Below are 26024 nucleotides of genomic sequence, written 5' to 3'. Positions count from 1 at the left end.
TCCAAGACACCGAAGGAAAGAGAGGAACCCTCTCAAGAACCCCAGATCATGGAAGAAGACCCTGAGAATATTGACATTGGTGAACTGGATATCCTAGGGCTGGAGCAAGCATGCAAGACAGGGAATTTTGACAAAATACCAGACCGGCAAGTGGATAACCTGGTAGAGGTCCTTAACCGTGCACAAAAGAAATACTCTCTAGGGGTCCAGATAGGAAGTCAATGGGATGGCAAGTTTATCACCAAGGATAGCAAGAAGAGAGGAAGAAAAACAACCCTCGAAAGAACCATCAAGATAGGCGAGGTGTTAGTTGAGTCAGGGAGGTACGCCAAGCTGACCAAGTACTTCAACACCAACCCCAATCCTTCTCAATGAAGCTGATATCATGGAATATAAGGGGGCTCAACAGCCCAAGGAAAGGCAGACTATTAAAAAATATGCTTATGCAAGAAAAACCAAGTTTTTTTGCAGGAGACTAAATGCAATTCGACAGTTTTGGAAAAAATAGCAGCGAAAGCCTAGCCAGGAGGGCTAGTAACAGCTATTGATGCTCAAGGGGCGTCAAGAGGACTGGCAATTCTCTGGGATGCACGAGTAATTCAACTCAACAACATACATGCTAACAAGAACTTCATTCAGGCAACATTTCATTTAATCGGTACCAACACCCATGGTCATATAACTAATGTATATTTCCCTCAGGAAACTATACACAAAGCTGAAACTCTGGATACACTGTCGGAGCTCAACTCAGATAGGCTATACCCGCTTTGGATATCTGGAGGAGATTTTAACATGATAGCAAGAATGGAGGAAAAGCAGGGAGGCAGAAGCAGAACAAACAGAGACGGGAACCTACTGAAAGACTTTATTCAAACCAACTGGCTGGTAGATGTTCCTTCAAACAACGGCATGTTCACTTGGAACAATAAAAGAGAGGGATCGCAACAGATAGCTTCGCGTCTTGATAGATTCCTTATATCAGACAATGCAACTCACCTGGGAGGGGAATTCATCGCCTCCATCCTTCCTGTTTCAGGCTCAGACCACTGGCCTATCGAACTCCAATGGAACAGGCCAGGTAACAGTATCAGGCGTCCATTCCGGTTTGAAGAATTCTGGTTAACTCATCCGGATTTCGATGAATTGGTTAGATCAACTTGGCTCAAATTCAATCCTATCAGTGGTACAAAGATGTCCATGTTCCAGCAGAAACTAAAGCACCTCAAAGGCGAAATTAAACACTGGAATAACACCACTTTTGGCAATATTTTTAAAGCACAGGCTACTCTCAATCAAGAAATGAAGATGGTCCAGCAAAGGATCATCACTGAAGGACGCTCCGAGGAACTTACCAAGAAGGAACAAGATATCGAATCCCAAATATTAGATAGAGCTCAACAGGAGGAAACCCTTTGGAGGCAGAAATCGAGGATCAGATGGCTCAAGGACGGGGAAAAGAACACAAAATTTTTTCACAAAACTACAGTGCAGCGCAGAATGAACAATTACATCACCCATATCAAAAATGAGCAGGGGAATAGAATTGAGACTCATGAAGGCATTGAAGAGGAGTTTCTCAGATACTTTAAGAAAGCTCACCAAGAACCCAGTATGGACAGAATGCCTGCTATAAACAAGATCCTAAGGAACATTCCAAAATTAATTACAGAGGAGCATAATAGTCTCCTCCTCAAGCCCACCAACTTGCAGGAAGTTGAAGATGTTGTTCATCAATTGAAGGTAGGGAAAGCGTCGGGCCCAAATGGATTCACATCAAACTTTTTTCATAAATTTTGGGATCTTGTTAAAATGGAGGTATGGCAAGTTGTGGAGGAGTCCCGCACCTTACGTTGGATGTACCCAGGGCTAAATGCCACATTCATTGCTTTAATCCCGAAGGTGGAAGAATCCAACACCCCAGACAAGTACAGGCTGATTGCTCTATGCAACATTATCTATAAAATCGTCTCAAAAGTTATAGCTACCAGACTAAAGCCGTTGCTCCCTCTCATAATCTCGCCCGAGCAATCTGGTTATGTAGAAGGCCGGTAGATAACGGACGGGATTATTTTAACTCATGAAATAATCCACTCTTTGAATCAGACCAAAAAACCAGGTATGCTGCTTAAGATCGATTTATCAAAAGCTTTTGATAGTATCAGTTGGATTTACATTCAAAAAATTCTTACTGCCTTTAGCTTTGCCCCGTCATGGGTCAGATGGATTATTAATCTTTTGTCTTCAGCATTTTTTCTATTCTTATCAATGGTGTCCCTTCGGCTACGTTTCGCCCCTCCATAGGTATCAGGCAGGGAGATCCCCTTTCACCTTTTCTTTTTGTTATTATGGCTGAAGGACTAGGTAGAAGTCTAACTTCTGCACGGCTCTCCCAACGTCTCAAAGGCCTATCTTTCAACAATTCTCCAACTTTCTCCCACCAGCAATTTGTGGACGACAACATGCGTTTTGGTCATCCCTCGGTTCAAGAAGCTAGCCTCCTCAAATCCCTCCTATCAAACTTCTCTGAAGCCTCTGGAGCCCTTATTAATCGTGTCAAATCTCAAATCTTTTTCTTTAACACCCCTGCTCCCACCCAAAAAGCCATTGCCCATATCCTTGGTTTCACCATCGCTTCCCTTCCCTCCAAATACCTTGGAGCTCCCTTAATCGCCTCGGCCCTCAAGCACTCCTCTTGGAAAAACTTGTTAGAAAAGCTAGAGGCTCGACTCTCCCTCTGGACTCATAGAGCTATTAACATGGCCAGTAGACTTGTTCTCATCAAGGCAGTTCTCCATTCCATGCCCTTGTATCTCTTCTCTATTCTTGCAGCTCCAAAATGGGTTCTCAAGGAAATAAAGAATCTCCAGCGCAACTTCTTATGGGGTAGCTCAAGCCACAATTGAAAGTGGGCTATGGTTAAATGGGACAATGTATGTCTTCCGAAGAAAGCTGGGGGCATTGAGCTAAGAGATCCAGGGCACAATAATAAGACTATGGGAGCTAGAATATGGTGGAGGTGGCTGGCAAATCCTAACACCCCCTGGGCCTCCCTCTGGACAGCAAAGTATGCGAGCAATTGCCCTATTGAAGAAAGAATTCGGATGACAGAATTAAGCACGGGATCTGTAATATGGAACTCGTCCATTCAACACAGAGATCTAATACAAAAGCATAGCTTCTGGGAAGTCAAGAGCGGTAGCACAACAAGATTTTGGGAAGACTCCTGGCAGCAGCTCCCAAAGATAAAGGACACACTCTCTAACCTTCCATTACCAGAGCAGGATATCAATCAGTTAGCAAAGGTTAGTCAGTTCTGGAACCCCTCTTCCACACAGGGATATAGACAATGGATGGATGCAAATCAAATCATAATGCACGGTTCTGAGCAAGTTCAACGATATCTTTCCATAGAATTACAAAAGCGGCAAATCCCTATCTCAGAAGGATCGGACATACTAAGATGGGGATATGAAGAGAGAGGGACTTTCACCACAAAGGAAGCGTATAAGATAATAGTTCAAGAACAGATAATCAAAGACACTTTATGGGATAAAATCTGGCATTCCTCCAACTGGCCGAAGGTGTCTACTTTTTTATGGCTCCTATGTCATAATAAAATTCTAACATGGGATAATCTTAGAAAAAGAAGCTTCTCGGGCCCATCTATATGTCTCAACTGTAAGCAAGAAGAGGAATCAGCTATACATCTAATGCAAACCTGTCAAATAGGACGAAAGCTGTGGGAAAAGGTTGCCTTCTGATGCCAAAAAGACGGCAAAGTGCAAGGGGATATCAGAGCTACTATTCGCAATTGGAGTCAAGAGCCATATCAAAGCAAACTCCTCAACACACTATGGTAGCTTATCCCTGGTTTACTGATGTGGAATATCTGGAAAGAGCGGAACAGAAGAGTTTTCAAGGATCAATCTATGTCCATAGAGCAGATATGGACCAAAATAAATCAGAACATCAAGGAGTCTCTATCAATTAAAGACTGGTACCCAGAAGATTTTCCTTCATTGCCGCAGGAAAAAACAGTGTGGGACAATTGGAAGATTCAGGTAAATCAACAACCGATCCTTAAAAATAATCCTACTACGAAGAGAAAAGAATCAGCAAAATGGACTCCGCCGCCCAGCAACATGTTCCAGCTCAACTTCGATGGAGCCTCAAAGGGTAATCCGGGAAAAGCAGGGTATGGGGGGGTCTTCAGGGATCACTATGGCACTCCTCAACTCATCTTTCTGGGCTCAAAAGGTTGGGACACCAACAACTCAGCAGAATTGGAAGGATTGTGGAGAGGTCTCACCCTGGCTCAAGACAGAAGTTTTTTTCCGCTTATCATAGAAGGGGACTCGCAAATCATTATAAGAATGGTCACAAAACTAATGCACGGATCCCCCATACATAAGGTTAGTAACAGTTGGAGGATGGCTCAAAGGCTCGAGCTAATAGACAGATGGCTTTCTCAGCATCAAGCAATTTCCTTCAGACACACTAGGAGGGAAGGAAACAAGCTCGCTGATTTTCTTGCTAATCTCGGTGTGGAAATTGGGGCAGATTTCTTTGTAGGCACAATCTCCAGCATAGCCTCCGAGGATCAACTCTCTGAGTTCCAAAATATTGTGATGAAGGATAAGCTTCAGGAGGATGATACACACCCAGATGCGGGTGTTAATAAATGATATTTATGAGGGGCCGCACAAAGCAGGCAGCTGGCCCTGCACCTGGCTGGCAGACGACCTCCATGGCATGCGCATCTGGCTGGCGGACAATTTCAATGGCATGCGCATTTAATCATCTGCAGAACGGAATGTTGGTCGCACAAATCGGCATTTATGAGTACCTGGTTCAAGAGCTCTTGCTTAAGGTTTTATGTATGGATCCATATCTGATTCACGCCATTGTCACTGGTTCGTTTTACCTCCGCTCGTGGTTCTTCCCGCACCCCTGCCTGGCTCAACTTGTTTGGAAGCTCGCCTGATTAACTGGTGTTGTTGGGCTCCTCTACACTCAGATTCTCTCCTGTCAGCTCCGCCATCTTCCCTTTCTCAGTTGGTCTGTCATTCTGAGAATGCCTCGCCGTCGAGGAGTCCCGCGCCGAGGAGGTAACACTGGGAACAGAGGAAGAACCTCTCGGCCTGCTCCGCAGAATGTCATACCCATTGCGTCGGCCTCCCCATCCTCACCGCCCTCGGGTCAAGCTGGGCCTCTCCCGCACAATTCCTTTCAGACTACCAGGTTCACCTTCCACAGCAGGCTCAACAGGCCTGTGTTGTCTGCTAGCATCACAGTCATTCTTGCTGAGGAAGAGAGTAATCCTACCAGCTCGGCCCACACTACCTCCTCTCAATCTCAGGAAGATAGTGTCCTTCAGGGGGAAATGGCTGGGGTGGTGTCTAACGCTGACAACATGCAGGATGACACCCCTGTTTCTGAAGCGCCTCTGCATCCGGCCGACTCAACACAGAACGAGATTCTTGCCTGTGGACCGACTCATCGTGCAGGCAGCATTCTCAACCTGGTAACTACTCCTGAAGGTGGCATTGAAGGAATTGATGACAATGGCTTCGTCACCTGGGTCGCTTCGTCTAGCCAGGTGGATAAGGACATGCCCGACTCTCCGCAGCATGCAGACTAAGGCTGGTTCATCACCGACGGGTGGCACTCTTGCCTTCGCTCTGTGTATTTTTTGCTATGTGTCTTCGTTTCTAGGTCTCTGGTCCTGTGTCTAGTTTAAGTTCTTGTTTAAGCTCGTGGCGCTAGCCAACCTGCTCTCTGTTTGCAGTTACAACTATGGGTTTGATGGGTACTATTTTGTCATTTTTGTTCATGGCGGGCATGATAGCATGTGTCTTAGTAAAACCTCTGAAGGTGTTAGCTATGTCATGTTAGAATCAGAACAGAAATATTTCAGTGGGTCATGGTCTAACACAAAATATTTTGAAGTTTGTAATCTGGAAACGGCAGAAAGCATGAAATGTATGTCTCTGAATCTCTGGCTGAGGGCTAGCATCTGCCCCCTCTGAGGTCTCGACCTCTATGTAAATAATTTTCTCTTTTTAATAGAATTAGTATTTACGCCAAAAAATATATATATATATAAAATAAAATAAAATAAAAAATACCCTGAGTTCATTAATTCCTTGGGTTTATAATATTATTTCCAAGGGTTTATAATATTAATCCATTAGTTTTTAAATATTAATCCCTTGGGTTTATAATATTAACCTTAGCGCCCCGGATGCGGGTGTTTAAGTCTTCCTTAAATTCGATGGGACTAGAGTGGGCTGAGAAAGGTCGCCACTTGCCAGTCCTGTACAGCGAAGCCATTTACATGTGGCCAGATGATCATAAGCTGGTGGGCTTTGCTCTGTTTAAAGGAATTTGTGCAGGGGACTTTGATTTACCTTTCACCTCTGCACGCTCTGTTATGTTCTGGCTCTCGGCTCCCATGAATGCCACAGTAATGGTAGGAGCATCTCGAGGCAAGGGAATGGGCATTAAAACCAGCCTCCGCCATGGGTTTCTTCAGGTGTCTCTTATGTTATGTTGGTTGGGCTCTTGCTCTGTTAGCTCGGAGAAGTTGTCTCTGTCAATTTCCTTGACTCTCTCTGAAGCTTTGGGCTCCCGTCCGATTGTTTGTTTGTCTGGCCTAAGTCCTACCTCTCTGGTGGTTCATTCTGGTATCCACAAGGGCGCTGTCACTGTCGACATGCCTCGACCCCGCCAAAGGATGTTAAGCCGCAAAGGCACCTCTCGGGGGGCGCCTTCTCACCCTTCTTCCCTCTCTCCCTCTAGTGAATTCACTTCTAGCCAGTACCCTCGCACTCGCAGCGGGAGAGGGCGCTTTCTGTGGCCCAGTCAATTCCTTGAGCCTAGCTCTCCAGGTTCCTCGTCCTCGCCCTCCTTCGGTTCTGCAATCTTCACTTTTAATTGCACCCTGAACTGTCCTCGGATTACAGCCCATGTCTCGGTGCTCTTTCTCGAGGAAGCCCAGGAAGAGGGTGAGTCCAGTGTTCTTCAGGAGGACCCAAGCTTAGTTTCTGTGCCGAATTCTGGCTCCCCGCAAGCTATGGAGACTCCGGCAAGCAATGTTAATGACACAGTGATGGAGCCAAGGGCCCCGAGTTCGTCTGTGAACGAGGAGCTCAGGATCTGGCTGATGGTGGTTGGTGCAAGATCGTGGAGGAGCCTCCAGACGCCTAATTCATGCTCTGCAGCTTCGTCTCAAGTTATGCAGCTCAGTATTGAGGGCTTTTTGCCACTGTTGATAATTTTTGTAACTGCTGTTATGTCAAGCTTAAATATGCATGTTCTTTGTAATGCTTGTAAGCTCAGCAAGGCCAAGATGGGTAACTTTGAATCCCCTGTGTGGGACTATATAACATGGCCTAGTCCAAACTCTCTGTTCTGGACAATTTTCTGTTTCAAGCTGCCTTTCCTTCTGAGCAGCTGTTTCTGATGCTAATCATGCTGTAAATGTATACCTTTAATGTGAATAATAGAATAGTCTTATTTAGAAAATATATATATATATATATATATATATATAAACCTTAGCGTTCCTAGGTGTAATATTATTCATAAGGTTTATAATATTAATCCTAGGGTTTAATATAAATCCCTTAAGTTTATAATCATGGTCAACCATGGTCCAATATCACATTGTGACAAATATTGTCTCAATATGAAAATCAACCATGGTCAACCATGGTCCAATGTTGCATTAAGAAAAATATTGTCTCAATATGAAAATCAACCATGGTAAACCATGGTCAACCATGTTTATTTTATGGTTTATAATATTTATCTTGGGGTTTATATACCTTGGGTTTATAATATATATCCCTTCAGTTTAATATTATTCCCTTTGGTTTATAATCCCTTGGGTTTTTAATATTAATCATTTTGGTTTATTATTCCCCTGGGTTTATAATGTCAATCCCTTGGGTTTATTAATCTAAGGGTTCTTATTCCTAGGGTTTAATATTATTCATAGGATTCATAATATTAATCCTTGGGTTTAATATAATCCTCTTGGTTTAAAATCATGGTCAACCATGGTCCAACATGACATTGTGACAAATATTTTCTCAATATGAAAATCAACCATGATCCAATGTCGCATTGTGACAAATATTATCTCCATAAGAAAATATATCATGGTCAACCATGGTAAACCACGGTGCAATGTCGCAATGTGACAAAGATTGTCTCAATATGAAAGTCAACCATGGTCCAACATTACATTTTGACAAAGATTGTCTCAACACGAAATATTATTCATAAGGTTTATAATATTAATCCTACGGTTTAATATAAATCCCTTCGGTTTATAATCATGGTCAACCATGTCCCAATGTCATATTGTGACAAAGATTGTCTGAATATGAAAATCAAGCATTGTCAACCATGGTCAACCATGGTCCAACATTGCATTGTGACAAAGATTGTTTCAATATAAAAATAAACCATGGTCAACGATGCTCAACCATGGTCCAACGTCGCATTGTGACAAAGACTGTCTCAATATGAAAATCAATCATTGTAAACCATGGTCAACCATGTTTATTTTAGAGTTTATAATATTTATATTAGGGTTTATATACCTTGGGTTTATAATATTTATCCCTTTAGTTTAATATTATTCCCTTAGGTTTACAATCCCTTGGGTTTTTAGTATTAATCTAGGGGTTCTTATTCCTAGGTTTTAATATTATTCATATGATTTATAATATTAATCCTTGTGTCTAATATAAATCCTCTTGGTTTAAAATCATGGTCAGCCATGGTCCAACGCCACATTGTGACAAATATTTTCTCAATATGAAAATCAACCATGGTTCAACATCGCATCGTGACAAAGATTGTCTCCATAAAAAAATATATCATGGTAAACCACGGTGCAACGTCGCACTGTGACAAAGATTATCGCAATATGAAATTCAACCATTGTCCAACATCGCATTCTAACAAATATTGTCTCAACACGAAATATTATTCATAAGGTTTATAATATTAATCCTACGGTTTAATATAAATCCCTCCAGGTTATAACCATGGTCAACCATGTCCCAATGTCACATTGTGACAAACATTGTCTGAATATGAAAATAAAGCATTGTCAACCATGGTTAATCACGGTCCAACATTGCATTGTGAAAAATATTGTTTCAATATAAAAATAAACCATGCTCAACCATGGTCCAATGTCACATTGTGACAAAGACTGTCTCAATATGAAAATCAATCATTGTAAACCATGGTCAACCATGTTTATTTTAGAGTTGATAATATTTATATTAGGGTTTATATACCTTAGGTTTATAGTATTTATTCGTTCAATTTAATATTATTCCCTTAGGTTTATAATCCCTTGGGTTTATTAATCTACGGGTTCTTATTCCTAGGGTTTAATATTATTCATAAGATTTATAGCATTAATCCTTGGGTCTAATATAAATCCTCTTGGTTTAACATCATGTTCAACCATGGTCCAACCTCACATTGTGACAAAGAATTTTTGAATATGAAAATCAACCATGGTCGAACATCGCATTGTGATAAAGATTGTCTCCATAAAAAACTATATCATGGTCAACCATGGTAAACCACGGTGCAATGTCGCACTATGACAAAGATTGTCTCAATATGAAAGTCAACCATGGTCAGCCATGGTCCAACATTGCATTCTGACAAAGATTGTCTCAACACGAAATATTATTCATAAGGTTTATAATATTAATCCTACGGTTTAATATAAATCCCTTCGATTTATAATCATGGTCAACCATGTCCCAATGTCACATTGTGACAGATTCTCTCAATATGAAAATAAAGCATTGTCAACCATGGTCAACCATTGTCCAACATTGAATTGTGACAAATATTGTTTCAATATAAAATAAACCATGCTCAACCATGGTCTAACGTCACATTGTGACAAAGACTGTCTCAATATGAAAATCAATCATTGTAAACCATGGTCAACCATGTTTATTTTAGAGTTGATAATATTTATATTAGGGTTTATATACCTTGGGTTTATAGTATTTATCCCTTTAGTTTAATATTATTCCCTTAGTTTTATAATCCATTGGGTTTTAGTATTAATCCATTTAGTTTATTATTCCCTTGGGTTTATAATATGAATCCCTTGAGTTTATTAATCTAAGGGTTCTTATTCCTAGGGTTTAATATTATTCATAGGGCTTATAATAATAACCCTTGGGGCTAATGTAAATCCCCATAGTTTATAATTATGGTAAACCATGGTCCAACGTCACAATTGTGACAAAGAATTTTTTAATATGAAAATCAACCATGGTCCAACGTCGCATTGTGAAAAAGATTGTCTCCATAAGAAAATCATCCATGGTCAACCATGGTGCAATGTCGCACTATGACAAAGATTGTCTCAATATGAAACTCAACCATGGTCCAACGCAGCATTCTCACAATTATTGTCTCAACATGAAATATTATTCATAGGGTTTATTCCCTCGGGTTTATAATCCCTTGGATTTTTAGTATTAATCCCTTGGATTTATTATTAATACGTTGCATCTTGACAAATATTGTCTCAACACGAAATATTATTCATAGGGCTTATAATATTAATCCTACAATTTGATATAAATCCCTTGGGTTTATAATCATGGCCAATTATGTTCCAATGTCACATGATGACAAAGATTGTCTCAAATATGAAAATCAAGAATTATAAACCATGGTCCAATGTCGTATTGTGGCCAAGATTATTTCAATATAAAAATCAACCATGGTCCAACATCACATTGCGAAAATGAATGTCTCAATATCAAAATCAATCATGGTAACCCATGGTCAACCATGTTTATTTTAGGGTTTATAATATTTATCTTAAGGTTTATGTACCTTGGGTTTATAATATTTATCCCTTGCTTTTATAATCCCTTGGGTTTTTAGTATTAATCCCATTGGTTTATTATTCCCTTGGGCTGAAAATATGAATCCCTTAGGTTTATTAATCTAAGGGTTCTTATTCCTAGTGTTTAATATTATTCATAAGGTTTATAATATTAATCATTAGGTCTAATATTTATGTACCTTAGGTTTATAATATTTATCCCTTGTTTTTATAATCCCTTGGGTTTTTAGTATTAATTGCATTGGTTTATTATTCCCTTGGGCTAATAATATGAATCCCTTAGGTTTATTAATCTAAGGGTTCTTATTCCTAGTGTTTAATATTATTCACAGGGTTTATAATATTAATTATGGGGTTTAATATAAATCCCCTTGGTTTATAATAATAGTCAACCATGGTCTAGTGTCACACTGTGACAATGATTTTCTCAATATGAAAATCAACCATGGTCCAACATTTCATCGTGAAAAAGATTTTTTGCATATGAAAAAAAATCGTGGTCAACCATGGCGCAATGTCGTATTGTTAAAAATTGTCTCAATATGAAAACCAGCCAGATTATTCTACAATTTACAATATTTATCTTGGGGTTTATATACCTTGGGTTTATAATATTAATCCCTTCGGTGTAATATTATTCCCTTGGGTTTTTAGTATTAATACCTTAGGTTTATTATTCCCATGGGTTTATAATATCAATCTCTTGGGGTTTATAATATCAATCCCTTGGGTTTATAGTATTAATCCCTTTAGTGTAATATCATTCCCTCAGGTTTATAATCCCTTGGGTTTTTAGTGTTAATCCCTTGAGTTTATTGTTAGGATATTTCGACACATAGGAAATAGTTAAGTATAACCTGGTCTAGTGTAGAGTTAGGTAAAGTGTGTTTCTTTACTATGTACTTTTGTAACTTACAATCTGATGGTCTCGATATGTTCTAGACATGAAGTGATCCGACGGTTCATTCTCTCCATGGTATTACCGACACTTGATTCATGGCTTAACACCTTATTGGTCCATGATCTCTATTTAAAGAGCATGGAGGGTCATTTGTAGGGTGACCATTCATGAGATAATCTTATGTAAATTTTCTTTCTTTTATTAATAAATTTCCTAAAGTGGTCGCGTTGGCTCAGGTCGCGGACTGCTTCCCTCTTTGAGAGTTTTAACCACGTCAAGAATATTGGTGTATTGATCTATGATCTATTTGTGAGCGGTGTCTTTTGGTGTTCTATCTGAGGAACTTACCCTGTAAATTCCTACATGGTGTCAGAGCTATTTGAGGGCCGCGTCCATTGATGATCCACATCCGAAGCTGACACAAGTGCATGTGACTGTTGTTTCCTAGATATACTATTTCTATCTGCTTTTGGGCTGAGAGGACTACTCTATTATGTTAGGATCGTCTATTCCAGTGATGTACCCCTTTCATTTCATGCGAAAAGGTTTCCAATAACCCTAGCTACGTCATTTTTAAGATCTGGAGGTATACAGTCTTTATTTGCAGTTTTAGTTATTCATCACTCTGTTTATTTCGGTTTTATTTAGCTCTCTGTTTTTTTATTACCAGATCTATACCTTTCATTTCTATGTATACTCTTTGACTTGCGATCTGGGCAAATTAGAAACAGAAAGGAAGGATTTTTCTCATGCATATGCTCTTTTCCACCGTGCCTTAGTATGATCTCGGAAAATCAAAAACATTGAGGAAAATATTTAGTTTTTGGCGAAAGTTAACTTCAAGCCATAAGGTTTGGTTTATTTTTTTATGTTCATTTTAGGTTGTGTGGTTTTTTTTTTGTAGGCAAAAAGAGATTTTTCAAATAAGCACACACCCCAAAGCTTCAGTGACTAAAAAAAAACCCTCCTCTTCTCCAAAAATCTCTGACCTTTTAAACTAGTTCACTTGGTCCAAAGTTATTTTATGAGAATAAAAGTCTTGGGTTTAAGGTTTTCTTTTTGTTGAGTTACTTTTTCAAAAAGCACATGTAACTTATATTTTAAAGTTACTTTATGTAAAAGTGTTCTCACCCATTATAAAAAGTGAGTCACTTATAATTCTAAAGTCTCTTTATCTTTTATTTAAGTTACAATTTAGTGGGTAGTTCATAAAGTACCATTGTAAAAGTGACATTCACTTATTTATAAAAGTGGGTCACATAAAATAAATTTTTTAAGTGAGCTAATTAGATTAAGTTTGGAGGAGGAAGGGGGGGTGTGTGATTTTTTTTTTATAAATATAACATTATCATTCACTTTCGTACATTCATGCACTTCGTCGACATCTTTAACAACTTTTCTTCAAAAAGCCATAACTTCTTCATCCAGAAGCCATTTTCAGAGCTTTTTTTTTAATCGGCCTATTTTTTCAAGATCTTTTTATTGGAACACTTAGTTTCAGATCTACACCTTTAGTTTTTGTTAAAATTGAAAGTCCATGCCAAGTTATTCTTCACAGCACCAACTACTTCCAATGGTGGTCCTACATTGTGGATTTACTTAGAAGTAAAGGTCTTTACAAAATAGCCTCAGGCCAAGAAACTAAACCTAAAGATGAAGATAAAGTAGCCAAATGGGAAAATAGGCAAGACAAAGCACGTGGGTTGATAGGGATGTCTATTTCTCTAGACCTTAGATTCCATATCGCAGAACTTGATACCCTAATGAAGCAATGAAACAACTTACTAAAGTTTTTGGAATTAAAAATGAAATTAGAGTCCATCAACTAAAAATGAGTTGCTTACGTTGGACCCCAATAGTTTTTTCTTCCATTAAAGATTTTTTTTTCAAGTTCAAGACCCTTAAACTTCTCTTGGAAGGTGTTAAGGTTAAAAAAGAAGATGGTAGTCTTATCTATTTCATTCTTACTAAGTTGGTACCAGTCTACTCTGTGTTTGTTTCCACCTTCCATTCTACTAGAGAAACCTTTATTTCTCAAGGACAAGACTACAAGTCCCCCTCTTTTGATGCTTTTGTGATTCTTTAATAAGAGAACAAGAAAAACTCTTACATCTTGGTCTTCTTAATCTTGGAAACTCTTCTAAGAAAGCCTTAGCCACCTAGGAACAAACAAATTTAAAGAATACTAAGAAGCAGTATCCTAAGAATAATGGTCCTAAACCAAACAAGGGTCCTAAGCAATTTCAGTCTCAAAATGAAAAATCAATTCAACAAAATGATAAGGCAAATAAAAACAAAGGGAAGAAGACTAATAGACATTGCAACTTTTGTAATCGAAATGGACACTTAGAATCCAAATGCTTTAAGAAGATGGAAGCCTTGGAAGCAGCAATGAAGAAGCATAACATCCATTTGGAGCACTCTTCAACTTCAACTTCATCTTCAGGAATAGCACTTTTTGCATGTGGTAATCAAGCATCTCGGTATGGTTATGCACTAAATGTATCTTCTTCCTCTCATTCTCATGAGTGGCTCATTGATTCTGGAGCTTCTTATCACATGGCCAAAAACAAAGCCATGTTTTCTTCTTTAAATGATTGTAACACCAAAAATATATCTTTTGGTGATGATATATCTCTTAGTGTTGTAGGTACTGGAACTGTTCATCTAGACAATGGTCAATTAAATGATGTATTATGTATTCCAACCTTATCCTGCAACCTTCTATCTGTATATTAGATAACTCATTCAGGTAAACGTAAAATCATTGAATTTTCACCTCACGATATTGTAATTAAGGACCTAAGAGATCCTAGACAGATTTTAGCTATTGGCATTGTTGATGATTCTACAAGGTTGTATAAGTTTAACAAATTTGGGTCATCAACTCTTCCCTCGGTATTTGTTGCTCATTATGATGAAGTGAGCAAACTTTGGCATGAGTGATTTGGTCACTTAAACTATCGCTCCCTTCAAAATCTATGTAAATAAAATATGGTGACAGGTCTTCCTATGGTATCTTGCAAAGAAGGTGTTTTTTCCGGATGTGCACTCGGAAAACATCATCGGGATAGTTTTGAAAATGTGCCTCTTGGCACACCTCAGCCCCTTTACAGCTTGTGCATTGTGATTTATGTGGTCCACTTACAGTTGTTTCATTCTCTGACTACAAGTATTTCCTAACTTCCATTGATGACTTCTCCAGACGCACTTGGGTATGCTTCTTAAAACTCAAGAGTGAAGTATTTAACATGTTCTTGGCCTTTGTTGAAAAACAATCTGGACATCAAATTCTTAAGTTAATATCTGATAATGGTAGAGAATATGTTAACAACAAATTTCATCAACTTTTGCACTGAGCATGGAATTCAAATGCAACATACTATTCCATATACTCCACAACAAAATGGTGTAGCTGAAAGGAAGAACCACACCAAAGGAAATGGCTAATTGTATGCTTCAATCTAAAGGACTTAGTCTTAATTTTGGGCAGAAAAAATTAAATAGTAAATCGTACTCCTACTAAGGTTTTAAAGAATATCACTCCAGAAGAAGCATGGAGCTCAATTAAACCAAATGTCAGTACCTTTAGTGTTTTTGGAAGTGAAGCATGGGCCTATATTCTAGATGAGTGTTTTTGGAAGTGAAGCATGGGCCTATATTCCAGATGAGAAACATAAAGCCTTAGAACCTAAGAGTGAAAAGGATATTTTGAACTCCAACTCCGGTGGTCAGTAATCCCACACCCACAGCTAAGTCGCCCGCCACTTCAGCAGCTCTTCCTCCAACTACGACTCCAACTACTGGTGGAGCACTCTCTCCGTTTGCCAAGGAGGGGCCAACTGCCTCTGCCAACTCAGGATCTATGATGGGCGCGAACATGCTAATTCAATTGGTGGGAATAATGGGATCATTAACGTTTATTTTTTCTGCTCGCAGCATATAAAGGAGATCATTGATTTATTGTTGTTGGAGCTAGTATTGTATCGTATTGTTTCTCAATTCTTTTATCCCAACTCCCTATATGGGATCTGTTGTCCGACTCTTTGTATGGGATGCAATAAGGATATGTTAGTACGTAGAGTATGGTTCGTTCATACATTTAGGATATGTAGTCCGATTTTATCTCATTCATTTACTGTATTTCTTGCGCACGAGTGTACGGAGACGTTTTAAACCAGGTAGCATATTTCTTAAACAAGGTTTTAAGATAGTAGTTTAATTAGAAATGTATGAAACAACTATCACATTTGAACAATGGTAATAATTGAAAAAGTTTATTATTTCGGTTTAGAATTCAATTTTTGTGGTTGATTTTTAGTTGTGTTTAACTTAAAAAAATTGCGGCTCTTTTGTTGTTTAACATTAGTAGTTAAATTTTATTATTTTTTATTATATAAATTTATTTATTTAAAATTTAATTGGTTCAATCCAACCCATTATATATAACAAATCCCTAGACCGGAAAGGCATGGACTAATAAAATAAATCTTAACCAAAATGGAAAAATAATAATATAATTATATTCCTATTTTCTAATTAATTTTAAATAAGTGTAAATAATAATAATTAATTTTAAATAAGTGCAGAGTACCCTCTTGATAGAGTGATTGTTGCATTGCATCAACGTCGAATTCTTTCAAAATCGTAAAATATTACCGACTCTCGTGCTCTAGTATTGTGTTTCGATTTTTCAAAAGAGGTATGTGTCTCCTCTGTCAACCTGCTCAGCCTATCGTGGCTAAGTTTGAAAACAAAAAAAATTACATAGCCGATATACATGCTGTGGAAGTGTCGGATAGTATGTTCTATTAATCCTGGGGATGTTATTCCGGTGTTCTGTGGTGTTCAGCCTGCAGACCTTCGTCACATTGAGAGCGGATGTTATAAAAATGCCTTTGATCAACACCAAAGCAAAGGGAGAGTCTCCACGGAAGAGATCAAAAAATGGAAGAAGACCCTCAGCGAGGCCGCGGATATTTCTGGCATATTCTTCAAACCCAACGAAAGGTGAATACATTCTTTTTTTCATTTCTTACAGAATCTAACTGATATATAAAATTCCTATCTACTTTTCTCAATTCTAGCCATAATGAGTCAATATATCTGTTCTGTATGCCATTTTCAGTGACTATGGGGAAATTTTGGAGGATATTGTGCGAAAAGTGTTAAAAGAGGTATTTAAATGGGGATCATTATATGTCGCCAAATGCCCAGTCGGCCTCGACCATGTGGCGGAGCATCCCCTGATCAATAAAATTCTGAAACAAAGCGATGTCAGCGACACAATGATTGTGGGGATTGCGGGAATGAGCGGAATAGGAAAAACAACTCTTGCTAAATATCTATACAACCTGAGACGTCTAAGTTTTAATGGAAAGTCATGTTTTCTTTCTAATGTCAGAACAAAAGATTTGGCTAAGCTGCAAGGGAAGCTCCTTTCTGATCTGCTTGGCTATACTCAGGATTTGCAGGATATTGACGGTATTGGGAAGCATCAGGATATACTACAACACTGCAGTTGAAAAGGTTCTCTACAACACTGCATGAGGATATACTACAAACACTAAAAGTTAGTTACGATGCTCTCAACGGTGAGGACAAGGAAGCATTTCTGGACATCGGCTGCTTCTTGGTGGGAGAAGAGACAGAATTAGCAATTAGAGTGTTGGAGGGATTATACGGCAGCAATATCGTGCACTCCCTTGAAAGGCTCCATCAAAAATGCCTTGTGGACTTCCATTATGACGTTCAGTCGGATGATGAAATTGAATGCAGAAAACCGGAGGATCCAGTAAGTATTATATATGTGTCTCTTTTAGCTTTACAAACCTTCTCATCTTACCTTTGCCGTAACTATTTAATTTAATTTGTTTCTTCAGATGATTGGCGACGATGATCCCTCCGTAAAGTATCGGGGTTATAAACTTGCAATGCACGATCACCTTAGGGAACTCGCTAGACAAATGCCTATATCACTGGCCAAATGCCTATATTCCAGATGAGAAACATAAAGCCTTAGAACTTAAGAGTGAAAAATGTATTTTGGTGTTTTGATGATATTCAACCATAGACTTGTTATTTACGAAAGCCACGTAGTAACATAGCTAAAGCCACATTACACTGGATGACTGGTGGTCCCACCTACCACATTAACACCTTAATCCTGCAATCGCAACCTCATGAATATTGGAGGTTTTTCAAGTTGTGCGCATGTTCTTTCTTCCAATTCAACATCGTTGATGCCCCTACTTCCGACGGATGTGATATTCCAATAAGCTCTTTTTGATACTTCCAATCGAGTCTGCATCAAGCACTGACCATTGACGAATGCGACGTTATGTTAAACCTATTTTGATAAAATGTCAAGTCCACAACCAAATCGCAATCAAAAGTTTTATGATGTCATTCCTTTGAAACTTGTGATATGGTGGATGCGATATTATATTAAGTCATGTTATAATGGAGCAGTTGGGTCCGCAATACATATCTCAATCAGAGGTTTTGGCATGACAGGGCTTCAAGACTTGCGATGCTACGGATATGATATTGCATTAAGGCATGTTATAATAGAACAATCGGGTCCACATCTCATATCACAATCATACATTTTAATGTGACAAGGCTTCAAAACTTGCGATGCAGGCTGATACAATATTACATTAGAGCCGTTTTAATAAAAATCAATCAGGTCTGCATATCAGAGGTCCCATTCAAATTGGAGATCAGAGATTGGGGTTTCTGAGTGGTAACACATAATAAAGTGATGATATGATTTCTTTAATGTTCCTCCATTATCGTTGTTTTCTTCCTTATATTGCTTCTTGGCTTGGCTTTCATGTGGGTTCTCCTTCTTGTGATTTTTGATGGCTACTCTTTAATTCTCGATGACTACTCTTTAGTTCCTGATGGCTTCCGATGACTTATTCCTCTTACTCTTTGGCTTCCCGCTGGCTTCTTCTCTCCCTTCTGATGACTTCTTCTCTTTACTCTTTCTTTTTCTCTTTCAATGGCTTCTGATATCTTTCCTCCTTGGGTTGGCTGCTTCTATTCTGTTTGTATATTTATTCAATTCATATGTTGTATTCAATCCTTATGGCCATCAATGACAACATTGATATCTCAACAATCTCCCCCTTTATCATTGATGGAAATATACTTCTTTTCATGGATCCTTTCCTTGCTATAATCTCATTTTCCTGGATCCTCCCCTTGATGTAATGTCTCCCCCTTTTGCATCAATGCAAATGGGGTGCCAAAATACTCCCCCTATCAAGTTGCTCCCCCTGTCATGGCGCTTCTACTCTAATCAATGTGTTCTCTTAATGTGATGCAAGAGAAATGACCCCCATCTTCTGGAAAAGATGTTCAAATGCTTCTTGTGGTAGGGTTTTATGAAAATATTTGCAATCTTCTCCTTTGCATTTACATATTCCAACTTAATATTCTGTTAAGCAACTTTCTCATGAAGAAAGTGGTATTTGATTGGAATATGTTTGGTCTTTGAATGCATTACCAGATTCTTTGACAGATTGATGGCACTGGTATTGTCACATTAAATGGTGATTGGTTGATTAGTCTCTATGTTAACATCTTTCAATGCTTCCTTCATCCATAATATTTGTGTACAACAATCTACAATAGTTATATATTCGCCTTCAGATGTGGAGAGAGATATAGAAGATTTTTTTTTGTTGAGCCAAGATACTAGGCAATTTCCCATGAAGAATGCATTTCTGCTGGTACTTTTTCGATCATCTATACTTCCAGCCCAATCAACATCAGTGTAGGCTATCACAGTAAGAGTAGTTCTTCTGGGATACCATAGACCAAAATCAGAAGTACCTTTCAAGTATCTGAGGATTCTTTTTACGCCAACAAATGAGATTTCTTAGGAGCTTATTGAAATCTTCCCACCATTCCTACTGCTTTCATAATGTTAGGTCTTGTAGCAGTTAAGTATAGGAGAGCTCCAATTATGGACTTGTAAAGAGTTGCATCTACCAAGGGAGATTCATCATCTTTGCTCAATTTACAATCTGTAGTCATCAGTGTGCTCATAGGTGCACATTCTTCCATCCCATACCTTTTAAGCAGGTCTTTAAGGTATTTTGCTTGAGATATGAACATACCTATTGTAGTTTGAGTTACTTGTAATCCAAGGAAGTAAGACAACTCACCAATCATTGACATTTCGAACTCTTTCGACATATTTTGAGCAAATTCATGGCTCATCTCATCATCATTGCTGGCAAAAATCAGATCATCAACATATACAAGAGTGACTAGCAGTTTATCTTCGTCCATCTTCATGTAGAGATTGCTTCCTGCCACTCCCTTTTTGAAGCCTTGTTGTTGTAGATAATGGTCCAGTCTTGTGTACCAAGCCCGAGGATCTTGTTTTAATCCATATAGTCCTTTTTCAGCGTACATACAAAGTCTTTTCCTTTTACCAGGTCGAACCCTTCTAGTTGCTCCATGTAAACTTCTTCTTTTAGATCACCATTTAGGAATGCAAATTTCACGTCCATTTGATAAAATTTGAATCCTTTTGAACAAGAAAATTCCAAAAACATTCTTATAGCCTCCATACGAGCTACATGTGCAAAGGCTTCTTCAAAGTCGGTTCCTTCTATTTGTGAATAACCATTACAAACAAACCTTGTCTTATTTTTGATGACTTGTCCATCTTCATTCATTTTGTTTTTGAACACCCACATGGTTCCAATTATATTTTTATCTTTTGGACAAGGTACAAGTTCCCATGTTTCATTCTTTTCAATTTGAGACATTTCTTCTTCCATTGCTTTTACCTAATGAGGATCCTTACTCGCTTGAGGAAAGTTTTCTAGTTCTATCATAGATAGTAAGGCAACATCTTCTTTCCTTGGCGTATTAGTCATCCTTCTTTGAGTTTGTACTCCATCATCTGTATTCCCGATAATTTGTTCTTCCGGATGGTGCTTTTGAACAAACTTTACTTTTGTTGGAGTCTAAGATGGTTCCTTTTGATTTTCTTGATATTTTTCTTCTTTTGTTGTATCTTCTTCGAAATATTCAGGGAAAGAATCTTCTTTATTGATCCGAATAGAAAATGGCATCAACCCATGGTATTCATCCACCCATGGTATTGTAAGTGACATCCACCCATGGTATTTGTACATGGTATTGTCGCATCCACCCATGCTATTCATTCACCCATGGAATTGACCCATGGTATTGTGACATCCACCCATGGTATTCATTCACCCATGGAATTGACCCATGGTATTGTAACTGAAAAAGACTATAAGTAACAAGTCGCATTTTGTAAAGGGGCAAATTGTCCACCACAATGTAGCCTTTATAGTTATTATCAGTTTTAATAAAAAGTGTCTTTATGGTTTTATTTACTCTGTGTTCTGTCATTTTCTTTCTAGCATTGCAATTCTTCAGATCTTAGGGGCCTCCCCCACAAAATCCATTTCAATCTTTTAGATCTTGGGGGCCTCCCCCGAAGATACGAATTAGTGGTATCAGAGGAGGTTATGATTCCACGGGAATGAGGGTTTGAAGCATATTTCAGTTCGACTTTTGCAGCAATATTGAACAAACTGCAGGCATGTGCTACATCCTCCACGGAGCATTTTCTTGGGCCAAGCGGGAAGAAATTTTCTTTTTTCATTTATTTGCAGGAATGTTTTTGGGCCGCAAGTTTGCATATCAAATCTGAAATTTATGGTGCAAAATTTATAAAAACAAATAACAGTTCTGGATTCCTTGCGAAAAAATACCCAAATTCAAAAAAGAAATCGACCGAATCAGAGTCTGGATGAGGGAGATATCGTTGATTTAAAATCAGCTATGTTGCAGAAATGTTTCTGGCGGCAATTCATGGACGGCGGCTCTCCTGTCTTTTTTTGCAATTTTGGTGCAGAATTTCATAAAATTGATTATATATATCTGATCTTCTCTTGAAAAATTTCTCAATTTCAAAAAAAAAAGGTCAAATCAAAATTTGGATGTGGGAGATATCGTTGATTTAAAATCAACTATTTTTTTCAGAACTTTTGTGACAACGGAAAAGTTGCAGCGTGAATATGAGATTCTGGAGTGTGCAGATAAGGATTTACAACACATGGGAAGATGCAAAATGGTCCTTCTGTTTCCAAAAATAGGGTATAATCAATACTCTGAGTTATATTGACCAAGTTATGTCCATTTTAATTCTGGAGCAGAATGTGGAGTGGGTTCCCTTTGGAGACGTGCCCTCCCACCCCACTTTAGTAGGCACCTACTTCACATTCATCAGTTTTAGCATAGCAACATCCAGCTTGGGTTCTTTGGAGACGTGCCCTCCCACCCCAGGTTATGTAGGCACTTGCTACTTCATCAACAACCAACATCACAGTTATGGGTCAACTGCACAAGATCCTTGTCATTGAAGTCCATTTTCTAGGTCGCACACTGTTAGCATCATAGTTGGTCGCAAGCACTACAGGGTATCTGTATCCTCGGATATCCATTCATCATGGTTATGGGTCATCCACAAACCCACACTTCATCGAAGTCCATTTGCTAGGCCGCACACTGTCAATATCACAGTTGGTCACAAGCATTACAGGGTATCTCTATCCTCGGATCTTCGTTCATCATGGTTATGGGTTAACCATATAAAACCCTTCTCTTTAGTGGCTCTTCATATTCAACAAAGGCTTCACAGGAGGGAACTTCACGCAATGGGGACCATTTCTTCTTAAGGAGGGAGGAATGATCTGAATAGAAAATGGCATCAACCCATGGTATTCATCCACCCATGGTATTCTTTCATCCATGGTATTTTCCCACGATATTGTTACATCCACCCATGGTATTCATTCACCCATGGAATTGACTCGTGGTATTGTGACATCCACCCATGGTATTCATTCACCCATGGAATTGACCCATGGTATTGTAACTGAAAAAGACTATAAGTAACAAGTCGCATTTTGTAAAGGGGCAAATTGTCCGCCACAATGTAGCCTTTATAGTTATTATTGGTTTTAATAAAAAGTTTCTTTGTGGTTTTATTTACTCTGTGTTCTGTCATTTTCTTTCTAGCATTGCAATTCTTCAGATCTTAGGGGCCTCCCCCACAAAATCCATTTCAATCTTTTAGATCTTGGAGGCCTCCCCCCAAGATCCAGATCATTCATATATTTCAATTTATTTTTTCTGGGTGTCCCTCATCAATATTTACATCAATGCTTTCAACTATCTTTCGTAGTCGATTATTGTAGCATTTGTATGCCTTGCTCCTTGTAGAATATCCAAGAAATATTCCTTCATCAACCCGAGAATCAAACTTGCCTGGTGAGTCATCATTGATCTTCATAAAACACTTACTTCCAAAAATCCTGAAATATTTTACCAAAGTAGGTCTTCCTTTCCATAATTCATATGCATTTTTGTCATTATTTGGTCTTAACTGGACTCTATTCAAAGTATACAATGTTGCACCAACTACTTCTCTCCAAAATGAACTTGTAAATCTATTGCTAGTAACATTGTTCTTTCCATTTCTTGCACAATTTTGTTTCTTCTTTCCACTACTCCATTTTGTTTAGGAGTTCTAGCTACGGAAAGTTCTCTTTTGATTCCATGTAGATTACAGAAATCATTGAATTCCTTGGAAGTAAATTCTCCTCCTCTATCTGTTCTAAGACACTTTATTTTTTATTCTTTTTCATTTTCCACAAGGGCTTTGAAATTCTTAAAACACTCAAATGATTTAGATTTTAATTTTATACAGTATACCCACATCATTCTAGTATAGTCATCAACAAATAGAGCTAAGTACCTTTCGCCTTGTAGAGTTGGAGTTCTAGTTGGTCCACATAAGTCAGCATGTATGATCTCGAGAGGTTTTGATGTTGAGATCTCCTTAGTCTTGAAGCAGGTTCTAGTTTGCTTTCCATGTTGGCATGGACCACACACGACTTGATCTGGCTTAACAATTTTTGGAATGTCCCTTACTACATTTGTTTTGTTGATATTGACTAGGTTATCAAAGCTTAGATGCCCCAATCATTTGTGCCACAACCAATTTTCATCTGCTCAACTTATATAGCATCTATCTTGAATTTTACTCAAGATATATACATTGTCAGGTGTTCTAACTCCTTTTGCCACAAGTTTTCCAGAGGAGGAATTCCTTATCTCACAATTTTTAGAACTGAAGACAACATTATGTCCTTGGTCACAAATCTGGCTGACACTTAAAAGATTGTGTTTGAGTCCATCCACTAGTAATGCATTTTGAGCTTTTCCTTTTCCATTAACAAGTGCAACAATCCCTTTTCCCACAATTTTAACAGATCCACTTCCAAAGGATACATTTCCATCCTTTTTATTTAATGTGATAAACTTCTTTTGGTCACCTTTCATGTGTCTTAAGCACCCACTCTCCAAAAACCATTGGTTTTCATCACTATGTGCACATAAATCTAGGCCACATTTAGAAGTAGTTCCTTCGCTTTTGGATGGACAAATTTTGTGTATCATGGCCATAGTCATTACATTTTGAGCAAACAAGATTATTCTTAACCAAAGGATCAAATGAATTTAATTCTTGATATGTCCCTGTGTTTTTAGGCTACGTGGCTTGCTTTGATAATCGACCTTATATCTTGAATCATTGTCCTTATTATCTTTGCAATGCCTAGCTTGACGACCAAAGTTTTTACAGTCAAAGCAATGACCAAGAAATTGTTTGATACATGTTAAGGTAACCTTGACTTGATGTCGTATTCTTCCTTGGCGGTAGCCTTTCTTCATTTCTTGGACGGTTAAAGGTGGACCTTTGCTCTTGGTGGGGTGGCTTCTCTTCTTTTGGATGATTGTTCAGGATGTCAGCATAACTTTCTCAATTTTTTCCACTTTCCTTTGTACTAGATGATTCCCCTTTGAAGCCAATTCCAAACTTGTCATGCCTTTATGTATTAAGAATGTTATGACGAGTTTTAGAGATTTCCAAACTCCTTTTAACTTGATCCAATTCCTTTCTTAGGGAAACAACTTCAGCTTCTTGTTTTCCGCAAATTTCTTCTTTTTCTTTTAGTTTATTGTTCAAGAACTCCTCCTTCCTTTTTGCTTCCTCGTTTTCGATTTTGAGAGAAATGACCTTCTTTTGGAATTTCTAATTTTATTTAATGGCGCTTATTAGTATCTCGTCCACATTTCCTTCTTCTTCTTGATCAGAATCATCTTTTTTTGTGAATTCCATAAACAATAATTCATTGTCTTCAACACAGTTATCTTCCTTATCGAATTCATCATCATCATCTCCTCTGAGTAGAGATATATCTTTAGTTGATTTCTTCCTAATAATCATGAATTCTTCTTCATCAGAGTCATCTTGTTTGGAGAAGAAGTTCTTCTTGTTAAGCCCTTTCTTTTTGAATGTATTCTTTTTATACTCATCTTCATCATCACTATCATGCTTATGAGGGCATTTCACATCATAATGTCCTATTCATCCACATTTAAAACAAATGAGAGGATACTTACCTTTGAGATTTGACCCTTTCCTTCTTTACGAATTTGGCTAGCTCAGTTTTAGTGTCAGAATCATCATTGTTATTATTATCTTTTCTTCCTTTCTTTGATAACCTTGAAGCTTTGAATGCAACTTCCTTGGAGCTGGGGATTCCTTTTCTCATTTCATATGCAGTGAGGATCCCATGAAGTTCATCCATTTTTAGATTATCCAAATCCTTCAATTCCTCTATGGCACTGACTTTGGAATCAAAACATTCTGGAAGCGATCTCAAAACCTTTTGGACAACCGTGCTTTCTTCAATGGTTTCATCTAGGCCTTTGAGTGAGTTGACAACTTCAACTACCCGCAAGAAATAGGCTACAATATCCTCTTTGTCATCCATCTTAAGGCTCTCAAATTGTCTTCTATGTGTCTGTAGTTTCGCCTTTTTGACCTTGGATTCTCCATCATAGATACCAATAAGTTTGTCCCATACTTCCTTGGCAGAATTACAGTTCATAACTTTTGTAAATTCGAAATCAGTAATTCCACTTGTTATGGAATTTAGTGCTTTGGCATTTTCTATAAAGGCTTTTCGTCCATCTTTATCTGTCGGTAGAATGGTTGGAACAATATACCGATCGGTAACTGATTGCCACACTTCAAGTCCAAGAGACATTAAATAGAATGTCATCCTATGCTTCCAA

At 38.2% G+C, this 26024-nt stretch overlaps 1 protein-coding gene across 1 annotated transcript; it reads left to right on the top strand.

Annotated features, from left to right (window-relative positions):
- Positions 1–16596: 16596 nt before the first annotated feature.
- LOC149220355 (TMV resistance protein N-like) lies at positions 16597–17821 on the top strand. The gene is made up of 4 exons (XM_089387061.1): positions 16597–16826; positions 16945–17270; positions 17318–17610; positions 17699–17821. Exons 1-4 carry the CDS (start codon positions 16597–16599, stop codon positions 17819–17821), a joined length of 972 nt encoding a protein of 323 aa, XP_089243187.1.
- The last annotated feature ends 8203 nt before the right edge of the window (positions 17822–26024 follow it).

This window comes from Pinus tabuliformis, chromosome Q, assembly GCF_031772625.1.
Source record: "Pinus tabuliformis cultivar Carrire ecotype Pingquan chromosome Q, CPIR1, whole genome shotgun sequence".
NCBI classification, from domain to species: Eukaryota; Viridiplantae; Streptophyta; class Pinopsida; order Pinales; family Pinaceae; genus Pinus; species Pinus tabuliformis.
Note: the sequence above shows the minus strand (reverse complement) of the source record. Positions and strands in the feature narration are given on the sequence as shown.